This window comes from Haliaeetus albicilla, chromosome 28, assembly GCF_947461875.1.
Source record: "Haliaeetus albicilla chromosome 28, bHalAlb1.1, whole genome shotgun sequence".
Lineage (NCBI taxonomy): Eukaryota > Metazoa > Chordata > Aves > Accipitriformes > Accipitridae > Haliaeetus > Haliaeetus albicilla.
This window is the reverse complement of record NC_091510.1, coordinates 3,714,757-3,732,784: the sequence shown is the minus strand read 5'-3', so window position 1 is coordinate 3,732,784 and position 18,028 is coordinate 3,714,757. Positions and strand designations below refer to the sequence as shown.

The following is an 18,028-nucleotide window of genomic DNA, read 5'->3' as shown; positions in this document are numbered from 1 at the left end:
CCAATCATCTCCAGGAAAAGCAGTTCTTCCCAAATTCACTTCAAAAAACAAACTATAGATGGCAGTATTCACAACAGTGTCACCTAAACCAGCGACTTGAAGTGCTGTAACAATTATACGAAAACCAGCCCTCCGATTGTTTTTAAACTTATCTCTAAGCTGTTATATTAGCATAAGGGGTAGTGACCAGAACTGGTTAAAAAAACGAAAATATTAAAAAACTCAAAACGGGGAAGGAAAGACTTGGGCTTTAGTCCCCGTTGCAATTGTTAGAAGTTTTGAAAATATATAGTGGGTTGAAATAATTTAAATAAGTTACTAAAAGCATAGTAAGGTATTAAATCCGAAGTCTGGTAAAAATCCCAGGTTTGCTAAAAAAAAAAAAGAGAACAAGGAGGTATTTCAGAAAACTATTAGTGCACAGCACAGGATCCAACAGGAATAAGTAAAACCATCATATTCTGATTAACATGATGAATTGATTAACGTAACAAAGCCATGACAAACAGGGCTAGATGGAAATTCTGCTCTAAAACTCGAATGCTGTGATCCATTTAGGTCTTCAAAGTCCTGTCAGACCCAGAATAAAAATTTCTTCCACAACAAAGAAGAGTAAAGAAAACAAAACTATTATTTTGAAACTTTTCGTACAGATCAATACACAGACAAGCAGACAATGAAAAGATTTATTTTTTAGTCTTCAGATACTTGAAGTTTCAATCACATTGCTATGAAAAAAAAAGCTGTGCACAAAGAGCCATACCATCCACCAATAATTTTCCATGTTTTTAAATTCCATGACTGACAAACGACTACATCTCAGAACAGCTTTTCTGGGCGTTCTAAATATTGCTTGTAACAAAACCATTCTCCCAATTCCAGAGATTTCGCAATTTTGCTGTTTTACTTGGAAATGAAAAATAGAAAGTAGTGAACTTGATTTGGAAAGTTCATTTTAAGCTAAATTAGTACCAAAGCAGCAAAGCATTTTATGGCATAATCAAGCACACATATCAACAGTTTGTGGAATCAGTCTCTTCCTTCAGCAACAAGAAAATTTCAAAGGTATCAGTAAATTTGTCACTGATCCTGTTTCAAGTCTTTGCCCACAAGCATTGAAGTGACTGGGTGCATAGAGGCTCTATGCTCCAGAAATGTCTTGACAGCCAGATCTCGACACTTGTCAAAACCATAAAGATCCCTGTAAAAGGAGGGGGGGGGGGGGGGGGGGAGAAAAAAAACACCATTACAAAAGTGTATGAAAACAGTACAATGGGGATTTTTCTCAAGGTTTTTACTTTTCCCTTGAAAGCCTCACATTAAGGTGCATACTGGGAGCCTAGGCTTTCTTCTATTAAAAAAAAGTCAGCAAGTGGAAAGTAATTTTGAAGATAAGCTTGTTCACAGCACACAGAAAATTCTGTATTATATCACTTCGAAGCATAACATAAATATATGTACCATGTCAAGTATTATACATGCCATTATACTAAAAATGCCAACAGCATAAGCTCCTACAATTTGGAGATTACTTTTACCTGAACAAGGGCCGAGTAAACTTCAACCTGCCCTGATCTGTTGCCATTTTTAGAGCCAGAGGAATAGCTTCTTCCCATTGGGACTTGATGCAGAGGCGCAGCCACCTGGGCGGGGGGGGGGTAAAAAAAGAAAATTTACACTTACTTTCATTTGCAGTAGTTAGTTATCTTATGATTCTGTTCCATTCCCATGTGTCACCATGGGAATGAGATTCTAGCTAAGTTCAACCTAAAATATTTAGTCTCTGACTAGCACTTCACAAAAGTGAGCTTTTCTATAAAATAAGAAAAAATTACTTCAAAGTTTCTCCAAAATGGTTTGATTATTTTCTGCAGCTATGTGTTTCTTTTATGTTACAGCAGTGTCCAGTTGCATCACTCATCATTAGAACTGAATTATATAGCACTTGTCATTTGACTAAGTGATTAAAAAAACCCAACAAAATTCCAAACAAAACATCACCAGCAACTGGCATATGCTTGTTTTGTTTTAAAAATAAAAAGAAATTGATCTTGTTACAAGAAGTAGAAACTACACTGTATATTTAAAATACTTCTGTTTTTTTAATAAGAAACAAAGTATTCTAAGTTAGTTAAGGCAGAATAACCATCACTACTGCAAATGTATCCAAGTACGTAACAATAGCAAAATATGCTATTACATGATACTCTTAAATACTTATCCTCAACAATACCTTTTTTAACAAGTGATGTGTAAATACAAAACAGAAGAAATTAGGATGGCACAAGAATCAAGCCATTTAGCTAGAAGCATTTCCTACTTGTTTAGAAACTTCCTTTGATATTTACTTTTTTTTGGTGAGACAAAAGCTTTGTGACAGTGAGCGCGAAAATGGGACAAAAGTTTCCAAACTGTGTTGAAAAAAAACCCCACTGGCACATCAGCAGAAGGACTGTCAGGTAAGTCCTGAAGATGTGGTCCTGACTAAATATTGGAAAGATTTTTCAGGCATCTTTGAGTCACAGAGAGGCTCACTACTGTATTATCCAATACTACAACCCCAAATAAGTTATCAGGTCATCAGGTTCCTTTGCTAGCATGACAGATGAAAATAGAGCACAGCTAATCCGCTGCTCACTTCTAGTTCTTCTACTAGACTATACTTATTGAATTCACAAGTAACTGAATACCACTCTGGTAAGCTTGCTTGCACATGTACTTACAAAAAAATCCAACAACAAAAAACCCTGCAAAAACCCTGCACCAGTTCTGTACAACAGTATGTCTCAGACCATTTATGAAGCAGGATACTTTGTTTTATGAAAGCATTTAATATTAGAAAAATGCCCATACAAGAACAAACCTGAATCTTATTTCAGAATTGTTTATAGCATTGAAGTCATATACTTGCTGCATTCGTTGGACATGGGACACTGGAAGAGGAGCCTGAAAAAGGAAATTGCATAGTCAGAATAGGCCAGGCGCACACTTCAAGCCACTTACTTAAAAAATAAACAAGCTCATTCAGGAAGATTGATGCTATGAAGGAATTAAAAGCTTACCATGACAAATATTTGTATTTGTTCCTTTTACATTCTCATAGTATTAGGGAAGGGGCAAGAAATAAACGTTAGCAAATTCCCACATCCAGTACTACTGAAACATTCAAAACAAAGTATTTTCATTCCATTTTATTTATAGCTTATTTGCTTAACATCAAATCCAGACAAATTCAAGCACCTTGTAGTTTTATTTTTACCCTTCAATCCAAAATACTCTGTAGGTTGCTCATTAGCTGAAGAGCCAGACGTAATCAGGGAGGTATGGCTGAAGGTTTTAGTAACTATGTATGGCGAGAGCAGGTTATTTTAGCAAAACTTAAAAGAAATTCCAAAAGCACACTTGGGCTTCTGTGGCTGCTTTTGTGATACCAGAATCAAGTTACCCCAGGCATGCATTTACCTCCAGAAGCAACAGTGCCAGGAACTCAATCAACTGATGAGATGACATTTCCTTCAAGTCTGCTGAGCTGAATGAGCCCAAATCACTCTCTTTTGCCTAAAAGAAAATGGTTACTTAAGTTTTTAAAAGGTATTTCAAAGAACAATCAGGTGTAATTTTTTGTTTGGACATCTAAATTTACTATTGAGCCATTCCACATAAAAAAAGATTCTGATTTGTATTTGTGCAGGATGTCACAAGAAAGGGAAGGGAGGGACATAAGCTACTGTCTGATGTTTGGCATTCTTCACTTCAATTTTTACTTTTTTCTCCACTGATTTTTTTATCTCCACTGTCTTTCTATTAAAGTTAAGTGAAAAATCAAATACTTTTTATAGAAAAAGTAACACTGAGAAGAAGAAAGTTAAAGATAACATACAAGTACAGCGAACAGCCACAGAGCTAACAAAAGGAAGGTATGCCAAATTCTCTGTTAGTTGTATGAGTTTAATGGTTAAAATTATGAGAAAATTGTATGGTATTAGTTATTATGATTTACGTATTTCAGTTTTTGATGAGAAATGCACTCTAGGTCCAGTATAATGTAGGAGAATTCTTGCTAATACAATACAATCACTAATGTAGAGTGATTGGCATTTGTTTTTAAATCAAGCCACAATATCAGGGTTTCAAAAAGAATATTCTCAGTTTGGTTACTACATACATATAACAAAAAGCTGGCTGTGTGCCTTGTTAAAATATGTACTGTGCTTCACGTACAGAAGTCACAGCAAATCCACAGACTCTATGATGAAAGGCTAGTCTATGAAATGCAAAATCCCTGGCAGCCATACTATCACCATAAATACACTCTCTCTCAGCAAACGATAGATTTCAGAAGAGAATGGCTCACTTTGTATAAAGAGAACTAGCTTTTCAAGATACAGACACCTCACCGTTCTTTAACCACTCACTTTGATCCATCTTTGGCTCAAGGCAACACAAGCATTTGCTAATGTCATATCATACCTGTCAAAATATTAAAAACAATGGATCACACTTTGGAAACACAAAAGGCTCCTGTAATATTTTTACAAGAATGCTTGGAAATTATTTTGAAATGGCTCCACATTTGTTTGTTGTAGGCTCCAAACCAGTATTGCAACACAATTTACATCTATTATAATGAAATATTTCAGTTTTAGTTAGAAGCATTTTGCGCATAGGTGACACTATCCCTTGATCCCATACACTCCTAAAATGATAAATGCTTGGGAGCATATATGCTCGTACATATATTATAGCTTATAGCTGAAGAGAGAAGATTGTTGTAATGAACTGTCAGAAGAACAGAATCTTTCCTGGCAACTTTCAAAGCAAAATGAGCTTCCACCAGAATAAAAAAGTTGAAAATATTAACAGCGACATTTTTTTCTCCTATATAGACCTGTATCAATTTCTACATAGTATTAGGACATTTTCTAATAAGAGGTTTGTGGGAAGACTTTCACCCTGTTTACAAACTGCTTCATGACTCTTTGGAAAATCATGTGCAACCTGGAGACAGAAAAGATGAACTATAAAACAATGCAGCTTACGTAGGCTTCACTGGTGGCATTCCTGGAGCATGAAACCATGAGTTCCAATCAACTTTATCAAGAACATCTACCTACAAAGCAACACAAATTCTTATTCAATTTTAAATGTTATTTTTAGAGAAAAGCATACCCTACAAAAACTAGTTTCAATCTTTTGTTTTGTTTGGGTTTTTTAACAGCCCTCCAATTACCCTGGAGAATCCTATACAGATTACTTCAAAACAGACTACTTCCTTCTAGGGAAAAAAAAAAAAAGGCATCATAACACAAATCCATCTTTGTAAGATGCCACACTACATCATATTAAGATCTTGAGATAAAGAAGAGAAAGATAAAGACCTGGTCCTTAAAGAAGGTAATTCCTGATCTATGCCATAGTTTCATAGAATTAAAAGGTTTCAAACAATTAGTTTTGAGTACTACCCAACCTTATCCTTGAAGTAGGAGTACAAGAACTTCTTCCAGTCCTCCGTTACTATGCTCTTATAAGCAAACTGCTGAATGTAAGCCTTCAGGAAGCCAATGAAGACATCTGACAGGTAAAAAACAAACCGTTTCAGTGTTTGAAATTAAAATGGGAAACAATTATATATAAAGTCTGACTAACATTTACCTGGTCCTCCAAGAAGTTGTTCAAGGTAAAAAAGCAAAGCAAAGCCTTTCTCATACGGAACAGATGAATAGGCAACATCAGGATCTACTTCACTCAAATTAGGGACGAGGTTAGTTACAGGATTTTTATCTCCAAGAGTATTTATCTGTGACAATGACACAAGAAAATATATTCATCTAGGAAAACCAGCACTCTTGCAAATCACTACTAATCCTATTTACAAAGGTATAATCCATCCAAAACTAAGATGGCTTCATTTCAAAGCATTCTTTCTCATTCTTTTTCCTGAAGTTCTGAATCTGCACAAAACATAGTCTACTAAACTTTTTTCTCATTTTATCAGTGTCTGATCATGTGTCAAACAGAAAGATGTTAGGATCAATCACCCTGTGCTCAAGCTGTCTCAAAGCAGTTAATTACTGTCTTGTCTGTCATAATCACAAGCACCTAGTAAACTATCTATATTTATCCCTTTATTAACAAACTATCTAAACTTCTTGAATTAAATGGGTGGTATAAAGAATAAAATATGAGGAAATATTCATAGTAAGTCAGGTAAACTGCATCACCAAACTGAATGAGAGGGCTGGAAACATCACAGGCTGGAAATCTGATAACTAAAGTTTAACTATGCTACCCAAACACAGAAATAAACAACCCTCCTAGACAGTTACAGACCAGGAATGTGCTCAATTATAACACAGTACACAAGAAAAAAAGAAATCAGTTACTTGCATGAGGCATTGGAAATCAATGGTCATGCTTGCAGATAATTTTGACAAGCTTTCAGCTGCTTACCAGTATGCTAAAAGGTAATATTGCAATTTAGCCATACCCAGAACAACCAAGAGAGTCTGTAAAGATGCTTCATCCTTACAGAACAGCTTAAAGCAGTTCAAAAAGCTTTACCTAATCTGACTATATTAAGCTATTACCTTGGGAAGAGATCATATACCTTGGAATCAAAGTTGTTCATCCTCTAATAAGAAAGTGTTAGGAAAGCTGACTAGACAAGTCTTATTTGTGGGAAACACATGAAATCAGCTTTATTTTATTTAGGTATATACTTAAACATAAAGTTATCATAACTTTAAAAATATTTACCGTATTCTGCAGTTCCCTCCAACCTCCTAGGGCTTGAAAGTGCCTGAACTGCTCACCAAACAACTGACCACCAATCCTGCGTTCCAGGTATACAGTATGTCCCTCATTCAGCCTGGAAATATATTGATAAAGTTAACACTGGTAGGATGGCAAAATTAATTTAGTTGGTCTCTTTACAGATTAATTTTAAAATATGACTTGCATTGCACTGAACATCAGACCTACCAAAAATGCTCCCATGTTTTGTTTGTTACCAAGTTTCCTGTCCAGCTGTGAGAGATTTCATGAGCAATAACCTAAAACACAGAAAACAATGACAGATCTACTGTTTAGACTCCTCTGGAAAATGAACACCAAATCCCAACAGAAAGAAAAAATCCTAATGGGACCTCATTTACTGCACTACATTCCCAGAGCCAGTTAGCACTCACAGCTCTGTAAACTTATCCATATAAATTTTATTTAGAGGACTAACACTATCCTACAGAACCTTCTCCAGAAATAATTTTTAATGTGCAGCCTACAAGTCATAGAGCCACACTGATCAACAAAAATAATTCCTCTAGTAGCACAGTGTAGGTACTTGTTTATGAAATCACATTTCAGGATACTGGATCCATGCTAAGTAATGGACTAGTACTACTTTCCCACCTAAGCAACTTCTGCAGTGCTGGGATGTTCTAAAATATCAAACAGGAAGAAAACAGTTACCCCTAGAAGGATAATGATGCATGATACATTAAAAAGTATCCATGTCAAATATTTCAGTATTCTTGGGATAAGACAATCATATTTTTTTAGCAGTCTATCAGTCTAGTAGAAAGACATTTGTATGTCTTTCAGCATCCAGAGCATTCAACTTTCCAGAAAAAAAATAGAATTTACTCAAACTGTACTCATGATTTCCACTTCAAAAGAGAACTGTACACAATGCAAGTTCTAGTACATAGACAGACACAGAGAGGAAGAAGTTCCCTACAAACAATTTCAGTGATATCAATTCAATTATGGTTTTTAAACACATCTGTACAGAGGACAGGGAAAGAGCTACTGAGCAGCTAAATGCTGTCAGTCCCCTACGCACACAAGCACCCATGTTATTTTCATCTGTTCATTATACAAAATAGATATGTCTCCAGTTTTTCTAGTTTACTTAGAACTAAAACTCACTTTGCAAGACTTCGAGTTATTGCCTTAACTTTTAATTCCCCCAATGAACACGAGACCAAGTTTTCAGGCATCTATTACAAAGGAAGCTAAGATGCAACTTCAAGTTGTGTTCTACTTGAAGACATGAACCTATTTTGCACTTACATTTGACAGAGATCGATCACCTGCCTAAAAAAAAAAAAAAAAAAAAAAAGCAGTTGTTAGTTCAAGTAAACCTCAGCAGTTTCACATATGATCCCTAATTCGAAAGGAGGCAGGAACATTTACAGTTCTTTCTAAGGGGAAGATGAATCAATCTGTGGATTCATATAAGCAAGCCCTAAGGAAAAGCTGACTTTTGTCAGTGTTGCACTTACCAATAGTGTTGGAGTTACGAAAGTAAGACAAGGATTCTCCATACCACCGTAAGGAAAAGAAGGTGGTAAGACTAACAAATCATACTGTCCCCATACATAGGGTCCCGCTAAATCTTCTGCTGTTTTCAGCATAGCTTCAGCCTGAAACAAGAATTCACATTAGTTTCTAACATAACTTCTGACTACAAACACTGAACAAGTTATAAGCTATTGATCCCACACTTCATTCTCTTTCACCTTGGGATGTCCCACATGCAAAATGAGTACAAGACTGTATCAATATTTATGTTCAGTAGCAGTTTTGTGTTGTGATAGACCAGCAGCATTTTTTGGGGTGGGAGGTAGAGAAAGGAGGGCTACAGATGACAAAAATACTGAACTACAGCCCATTCCTTTTCCAAAGCTATGTGAAACAGTTAGTTTACAAAACATTTTTTGTTAATTACCCACCTCAGCAAATTCATAGGCCGATTTATCCACTAGCTCCTTTTCAGCCCACACCAGTGTCCTTGGGCCAATCTTTCTGTTGAAAGTAAAAATGCTATGAAGACACCATGAACTGGAAATAATTCTATGGGAAACTAATTCAGAGAGCATACATTTAAATGTGCTCATGAGTAACCCGTGTTGCTGAAGAAACTCATTAGAGAGTCTTCCCGTCTTTTTCCTGTCCACTGCTACAGGAACACTAGAAAAAGCTTTAGAAAACAAACCACACACATCTATTGTTCAGGACAAATAAATAGGAAACACATTTACAGATTTTTAAATGCTGTGAAGTCCTAATATAAAAGCATTATTATGGGCTAGATTAACACATTCTTGTGCAGATGAGCAACGAAGCTGAAGCTATCACTTTCTGCCTTTTGTACATGACAAGGCTTATATGTTACTAGAGGAAAAAGATACTATTCCCTGAGCTAGAAAAAGCCCTTAGTGGTTCCAATCAATTCCAAACTCTTCATGGTATTTCTTTAACTTACAGCAAAAGTATATTCTATAGAAAAAATGATGCAAGAGTGAATCAAGATACATGCAGTTTGATACAAATAAACAGGCTTGTTGAATCTCTAAGACCTATTAAAACTAGAAACAAGACCAAGTAACAAACAAAAAAGGTAACTCTGGAGATTTATTATGATTATTAATATTTATACTTTGTGTAGATTCACTCACCTGCTTTCTAAAGCTCCAACCACTAAAGCAATCAAGTAGCAAGGTATGGGAACCTAATGGATAATGTGAGAAAAAAAGAAATCTTATTTGTAATGTGAGCTATCAACACCACCGATTCAAAGAAAAACAAAGGTATGTAAGCAAAGTGCACATTTCCTCCATAGTTTCCTGCCTTATGTTATAATAAAGGCATTGTTTTTTCTCCCCAAATGATACTCCTTTATCTACAAGGAATACTTGTTTCCTAGATCTTTCATGCAAAGGCCAAAAAACTGCTGTATCATCTCTGTTTGAAAAAAATCTGCATATATAAGAGCATATAAATATGCCACTGGTTTGGTTACTGTTCAAAAGAAAGTTAGTTTTCCATATTCATTTTAGTTCCATTAAATTTTATGGAAGGAGAAGTTAAGAGACACTGCTCAGATAACAGGCAGTTGTATCACACAAAAAGATGCAGGAAAAGTTTTATGAATTCCAAGTACACAAAGAATATTTATGGATAAAAAAAGATTCAGCAAAATCAAAATGTATATATTTGATTTCCATGTTTGGGACTGAAATAAATTCTAAATATTTGTTATTTTAATGAAAGAAATTCCAAAGCTACAGTATCTTTATGGAGAAATTCTTTCTCCCAGTGCTCTGGACACAAAAGGGGATAATGCAGCCTTTCCTGACAAAATTCCATTTTATCTGACTAAACACTGTCAAATAAGTAAGACTTCAAATCATAATTACTTGGCGACAACATTTCAGAAAAGTTTATTCCACCATTTATTATCCCCAAACCATTTCAATATCATTTATTAAAATATCCATATCATCTTGTGTTTTTTAATTTTGCATATTAACCCACAGAATATATTCTTGACAAGATTGAAGTCCATTGACTTGTGTTATACACGGGTTATTAAAAGATTGTGAATATATCCCTACATTTTGATGCCCAGTTTGCTAATCTGAAATTTTAAAATTACTTCAAATCTCAATGGCTGTTGGGTAATAAATTCATTTTTACAGGGGCTGCTCTCCACTACATTTCTTACCAGTCCGGCCATGCAGGGGCAAAAAAAAGTAGTTTTAGGTAAGCTCAGCACACATATCCAAGAGTTTGATGCATTTGTCTTTTTCGTTTAATGAAACACATGCCTTTTCTAACAAATTAATCTAATGGTTTTCTGTATTAGAAAGTGTAGTATAATTTCAATTAGACTAAATGCCATTCTTTGTACAGGTCCAGCAAACTTATCAACAGTGTATTTCTAGATAACATACAGCTCTGAATAACATACAACATAGAAGCCTTATGCGCTAGACCAAGAGTGGCAAATGTTTTGCCTCTACAGAGAAGGCAGAACACTGCATATTAAAGAGCTCACAGAGAAGGTGACAATTTTTTTCTCTCTCTCTCCTCTTGCCTCTCTTGGGTTTCACATAGCAGCCAAATCAACCCAACAGCTGTTGCAGTTCAGAGTAGGCTCCCTTCCCCTCCTCTGGTCACATAAATCCATCCCTCCTTGCACTCATTCAGTCCCTCAGCAGCCCAGATCAGCTTACTAAAACAATTTCTTTTTTAAACTTCTGTTCATTTTTATCTGCTTGCTCAGCAGAATGAACTAGGCTCACCAAGAGATCCCATAAACATCAGAACTATAACCTAAAAAGCTGTGAGAACAAAAAAGCCAGGAGAGTAAATTGAGACTGCTACTTAGGTGCAGTGGAATCATTAAACTAGCTGCATCACTTAATAAAACTTCATCCTTAGCAGTAATCTTTAATTAGCTGGAGACACTTTCCATAAAGGCCAAATTTTCCACCTTTAAAAAATCTCTGTTGTCAGAATTTGCTTCCCTTCAAGTTGAAATTGGTTCCAATGCTCAGCTTCACTGCTAAGATCTTGGTAAACTTAAAATTTGTAGGATCTGTTTTTCAAAACGCACTCCTGTGTTATTCAAGTCCACACAGTATTTCCCAAGAATCAGTGCAGACAGAAAGGGTTTTGACAGTACTAGCTTTGTGTATACTAAGCATTTTCAAAACTTTACAGGCTTTTCTGGGAATGCCAAAATGACAAGTAAACATCACCAGCACCTACTGACTTTTTGGAACTGGAAATTCGTAATACCCCGTATTTTTATAGTGGCAAAGAAGCACTGTCAGTCACGTGATTGAGTTGTGGTGAATGGGGTTAAATCCAGCTGGTGGCTGGTCACAAGTGGTGCTCCCCAGGGCTCAGTATTGGGTCCAGTTCTGTTTAATATCTTTATCAATGATCTGGACAAGGGGATCAAGTGCACCCTCAGTAAGTTTGCAGACCACACCAAGTTGGATGGGAGTGTTGACCTCCAGGGTAGGAAGGCTCTACAGAGGGGTCTGGACAGAGGAGGCTGGATTGATGGGCCAAGGCCAGTTGTATGAGGTTCAACAAGGGCAAGTGCCAGGTCCTGCACTTCAGTCACAACAACCTCATGCAACGCTGCAGGCTTGGGGAAGAGTGGCTGGAAAGCTGCCTGGTGGAAAAGGACCTGGGGGTGCTGGTTGACAGCCAGCTGAATGTGAGCCAGTGGTGTGCCCAGGTGGCCAAGGCAGCCAATGGCATCCTGGCCTGTATCAGAAACAGTGTGGCCAGCAGGAGCAGGGAGGTGATTGTCCCCCTGTACTCAGCACTGGTGAGGCCGCACCTCGAGTCTTGTGTTCAGTTTTGGGCCCCTCGCTACAGGAAAGATATGGAGGTGCTGGAGCGTGTCCAGAGAAGGGCAACCAAGCTGGTGAGGGACCTGGAGCACAAGTCTTATGAGGAGCGGCTGAGGGAACTGGGGTTGTTTAGTCTGGAGAAAAGGAGGCCGAGGGGAGACCTTATCGCTCTCTACAACTGCCTGAAAGGAGGTTGTAGTGAGGTGGGTGCTGGTCTCTTCTATCAAGTAACTAGTGATAGGACGAGAGGAAATATCCTCAAGTTGCACCAGGGGAGGTTTAGATTGGATATTAGGAAAAATTTCTTCACTGAAAGGGTTGTCAGGCATTGGAACAGGCTGCCCAGGGAAGTGGTTGAATCACCATCCCGGGAGGTATTTAGAAGACGTGTAGACATGGTGCTTAGGGACATGGTTTAGTGGTGGACTCGGCAGTGTTAGGTTAACGGTTGGACTCGGCAGTGTTAGGTTAACGGTTGGACTCGGCAGTGTTAGGTTAACGGTTGGACTCGATGATCTTAAGGGTCTTTTCAAACCTAAATGATTCTATGATTCACTGATGATATCAAAACCATATCTGAAATGACTGTGAACTGCATGAGTTTGGAGTAAGACCTTAGGCATCTGTTTACTAGCCTGTAGCACTTACGTTCTGACTGAAACAGTATATCTTCCGACTGCTGTCCTCTGGGTCAGGCATCTCTCCATCACGATTAGCACTCATAAGAGCCACCAACTCTTTAGGAACAGATATCTGAAAGAAGGTTATCCAACCATGAGGAACTCAGTTGGCACACAGGATTATACAATATCCTAGAAGCAGCGATAGCAAAAAGAGTAGTGTGGATTCATTCTGTTGTTAAGTCCTCTCCATCAAGTAGAACGTAAGGCATATAGGAAATTTTATCTTAAAGGCTGGCAATATTTGATTAACCAAAAGGACTACCTTTGACAGAAGTTAAAAGTTTCTTCAGACTACTGAACTGTAATGTCACGTTGGACATCTCGCTTTTTGCTTCCTTAAACCAATCAGACTACTTGTGCCAGGACTGCAAAGATCCCCCAGCTATGTACCAGAGCATATTACTTCAGGCATATATGACAGCCATTTCAAGTATTTTTACTTTACGGCACTCTTTGTTGTTTTACTGTCAGCTTTTCCTGATTTAAGAACATATTTCTTTTCTACTACAGCACTTTTTTTTTTCTTTTGGAAATAAAGATACATGTGAATGAAAAAAGAGATGACATATATAAAAGAAAATGGTAAATCCAGAGGAATGCCACAAGGAAGATGAGCAGCTTTTGGTTCTTACATTAAGCTAAAAGTCAATATTCTCTGTTTTTATTTTAGGCCACATGCTGGCAGGTACAAAAATAAAATAAAATAAAAATTCACCCATTGTAGTAGTTGTCTTTATTTAGATACACATGACTTAGGTTCACCTACCTCTGCATAGTATGTTAGTTTCACAGCAGGAGTGTCTTGGCATGGAAGGATGGCTCTGCAGTGGGTGGCCTGGAGAGGAAGGGGAAAAAAAGCAAGCTAAAACAGAACAATCTTTGTAATGCAGAGGACTAGAAATAAATCAAACTACTATATTATACTGGAAATCTATACAGCTCCTCCAGAAAATTCATTATCTACAAACCAGTACTTCCTATTCCTTACAGCTTACAGTAGTTTTCATAGTTAAGGCTTTTCTCAAAGAAATAATGGTAGGGAAGACAGATCAATAGCCACATATATTGACTGTAAAGGACTGCATGTTCTTCAACAAGAATACTGGAGAGGGTGAAGCAGTTCTGGAATTATTAAACTGCAAACATATAATAAAACCTCAGCAATGCCCTGACTTATTAAGTATTATCATTTAGGATCTCTGACATACACAATTAGAAGTTATGGGCTACTGTACTTTCCCCTACTAGCCTTCCTCTCCAACTCTTTGGAAACCAAGGGGAATTACAAGGGTATGTAAACAAGTCTAAAAAACAAATTAATCCACTCAACCTGACACTGGCTGAAGAGAAATGGGTGTTTCTTTCCAGAAGTTTGCTCTGGAGTAAACCATTGGAGAGCTGAAGACTTTGGAGAGCTTTCAAAAGAGATTTCGACAATTGCTTCTTGTCCCCTGTGTAATAAAGAATATAGTCAGACTGTTTTGACACAACTCCCGATCACTACTGAAATTCCTCTACAAAGATTTCTGGAAAATAGGTCTGCAGCACTGTCTCAAAAGCATTAAAAGAACAAGTAGCATATTAAAAACAACTTTTCCTTTTCAATTATGATAGTAAAAATCAGCTAGTTTATTTCAATTTTAATGTCCCAAGACACTTCTACTAGACACCTCTACTATTGTCTTTACTAACCAGAAACTTTTCTGCTCCTCTCTTCAAGAAGGACATGGACTTTTTCTTTAAATCATTTGGACCAGCTACATACATACAGTTTTGTCGCAACTATCTAACATTGTACACATAAGTAGAAAAAACCCACCACAGTAAGCAAACAAAAAAGTATATAAAGCCTATATAAGAACATACGTACTTTAATAAAATAGGATTTGTATATTCTGTAAATAAAAAATTTCAGGTTTTGCAGCTGATGTTATGTTCTGTATGATCCTTAAGCAGAAAAAAAAAATACTGAAAATAGGAATTACTGGAAAACCCTATTAAAAGTAGGGTTAACCAGAAAAATGAAGAATGTTCAAATTTTATTCAGGATTTCAGAACTGGTGTAAAGTAAAAACTAACTAACACAGAGGACAGGTCCCAGCTTGCTAACAAGAGAACACACACAAACCTGACACATTCACGTTCTTGTTTTTTTTAAAAACATATCATAACCATCACTGACACCAAAAGTACACAGAAGCACTTGCTTCTGTTATTGGAAAGTTCCAGGTTATACATGCAACATTCTGGAATTAACAATCCAACCATAAATTAGAACAAACTTCAGCTAATCAGAGGAGTTGGACACTAGATAAGCTGACCAGGTACACATATCTGGTTTATAACCAGTGTTCCAAAGTACATATTTGACAAGAGAAAATAATTTGTATTACTATAAGATATGTTGCTTACTGAACAGTCAGACTTTTGTATGTAACTCTTTTCCTATCACTGTTTTATTGATACTTGTATACAGGACTACATCTCACACAAGATTATAAATTCTTACGATCATGACTCATAAGTCCCTCTTTGTAGCTTTTTTTTCTTACAAGGAAATCTAGCAATGAAAAAAAAAAGCTGAAAGTCAAACAAAAGACATAAACGTATGTTTCTGCTGTGGCCTGTTTAACTTGTTCAGTTTCATATCAGATAATAAGTGTTTCCCCAGAAGGGACAGCTATTGTATGACTTTTCTTTCTCTTCCACATTATGTGTGTTTCTAAATTGCACTAATTCAGAGAACAGGAAAAAAAAAGTTAGAAACCAGACACTAGTTTGTAGAGCTAATAACCAGTTTTAAAAACAAAACAGTAAGAAGCAACTTAGTATACAATTTTACTCAATCAAGGGAACCTTCCTATACAGTCACAGCTTTCAGCCTTGGCATGTGAGATACCACAGAGTTACAACATACAAAGTAAACTGCCAAAAAAGTATTGTAATTTGGCAACAACTTCTTATTTCATGCAACTTAAGACGTAGATTATGGTTAGTTCATTCTCCATCATGCTGCCAAAACACAAGTTCCAGTTTTTAGGGACTTGGGCTACAATAAAAATTTTATTCTTTGAAGACATGTTTCTAGCTAATCATAGTGGTAACCTGCAGTTCTACAGAAATGTGGGATCAGCCCTTGTATAAAAGAAAGGAAAACAGGATCTGTAACTCCATATGTGCCATGCTGTAGCAATTCTGAACACAACAAAACTCAGGTAGCTGAAGTAGAAAGAATATTACTGATAAGAAACATTGGAAAAATTGTGATACATTACACATCATTTCGCTACTTAGTTTGGCAAGTCATTTTGTACATAAGACCTGGAAACGGTACAAAGACTCCCAAAGTTTTGGCTGTCTAATGAAAGCCAAATATTAAATTCATCTACAAGACCATATACCAAATAAATGCAACACCCTAATTTACAAGTCCCTTTGCAAGCTTTACACAACGACCCCACAGGGAGACAAGCAGCTTATACAGTGCATTTTGGAAACTATCTAAAGGGACAGGCAAAAGTGTGTACCTGCTTAGTTCAAAAGGAAGTGTGATTTCCAGGGGGGTCCCCTTGAAACTGTGCTTTTCTCCAAAAACAAATTTTGCATCCTGTCCATTTACGGTCACTTTAAATACCTGTAGGTCTTTTGTATCCAAGACCTGTAATGAAGCAAATATTACATACTTGTTAGATAGTGTAATAATTAACATAGCACCCATAAATCTTAAACACAAGTCTCTTTGAAGGAAAAAGTATTTACTGAGTAAAACCAGAAAAATCGAGTAACTATGTCGAGTACTGGGAACCAACGTTTTAAGAGAGCAGCACTGAACTTACAAAACTGGAGGGGGAAGAGGAAGGAAACCACCTTCTGACCATGAAAGTGGAAAACGGGGAGTTTACCAAGTAAACCACAGAGGTAAGAGACTTCACAGTGCTGCTATGAAATGAGAATGATAGCAAAGCCCCTGCCAAGGCGTCCCTCCTGGAACCAGCCGCTATGAATCAAGACTTTCATGCAAGAGAAGATGAATTAAATAATGCAGCGCTCCCATATGCGGCACGAGTGAAGTTTTACTCTTTACCGGGATGGATTTTTTTTCCTAAAAAGTAAGCGCCAGTCACAAAAGGATTTTATGGAGCTAGCAGAAAGATCCCACAACCCCCAAACTTCACTTCACATGCAGCGTAACGCGAAAAAGGTTTATGTGTTTATCCGTACAGCTAGCTGAGAAAGCAGCTAGGGTAATAAAACACACACGCGAAAAAGCCACGAACGCAGCTTTCCGGTGGTTTATCCCCATTTTTTCGGCAACGGGCTCCTCGCCATTTTAAGGGGAAAACCCCACACATTTCCACCCTTCCCTTGCACGAGGCGCCGGCTCTAGGCTCCACAAGCGGGAAACCTGAGCCCCCCAAAGGCGTTGTTAGCCCGGGGGCGACCAACTGGAGACGAAACCCGACGGGCGCCGAGGCGAGCAGGCGGCAGGGACGGGGATGGGGGGGGCGGGGGGAAGGCACGACCGAGGGGAGACGACGCCGAGGCGGGAGGAGACGGCGGGAGGAGACGAGAGGGACCCCGAGCACGGCCCCCGGCACCCCCGTTCCCCCTCAGACCTGGGCTCCGGGGTCTCCCCTCAGTCCCGCGGGGGTCTCCCCTCAGTAGCCGCGGGCGCCTCCACACACACACACACACACACCGCCCGCCCCCCCCCCACCCCGCCGTTACCAGGCAACGCAGCGGCCCGCGCTCGGCGCGCGCGGTGAAGGCCGCCGTGCCCCGCAGCGCCCGCGCGCCGAAGTCCACGCGGCAGCGCAGGTGGAGGTGCCGCGTGAGGCAGCGGGAAGGCGCAGCGAAGGAGCAGGGGTCCTCCGCCGCCATCGCTCGCGCGCGCACGCCCGCTGCCGTTGCCACCGACCCCGCCTCCGATCCCCCTCTCGACCCCGCCCCACCGCGGGGAAGGGGGGGCGGGCCCGCCCCGCCCATCTCTGGGAGCTGTAGTTCCTACTTCGGCGGGGAAAGCGGGAGGCGCGCGCAGGAGAACGACAACTCCCGTGGTGCATTGCGGGAGGAGGCGGAGCGAGGAGGAGGAGGAGGCGGGGCGGGAAGCGTGAATTGGCCGCCAGGGGCGGGGCCGGCGCGTGGTCCGGCTGCCAGCCCCTAGAAACCATCTGGTGGCTGCTGAGTAAC

The 18,028-nt window shown here is 38.7% G+C and overlaps 1 protein-coding gene across 1 annotated transcript; it reads right to left on the bottom strand.

Moving 5' to 3' along the window:
• Positions 1–672: 672 nt before the first annotated feature.
• Positions 673–17,762, bottom strand: LTA4H (leukotriene A4 hydrolase). The gene is made up of 19 exons (XM_069773743.1): positions 17,567–17,762; positions 16,366–16,496; positions 14,169–14,289; positions 13,605–13,673; positions 12,804–12,908; positions 9,459–9,511; positions 8,733–8,805; positions 8,283–8,423; positions 8,071–8,094; positions 6,982–7,052; positions 6,757–6,868; positions 5,653–5,797; positions 5,468–5,571; positions 5,040–5,110; positions 4,416–4,470; positions 3,463–3,558; positions 2,864–2,946; positions 1,539–1,643; positions 673–1,201 (listed from the first exon to the last, which is right to left on the bottom strand). The coding sequence occupies exons 1-19, from the start codon at positions 17,717–17,719 to the stop codon at positions 1,081–1,083; spliced, it is 1,833 nt and encodes a 610-aa protein (XP_069629844.1). The 5' UTR covers positions 17,720–17,762; the 3' UTR covers positions 673–1,080.
• Positions 17,763–18,028: the final 266 nt, after the last annotated feature.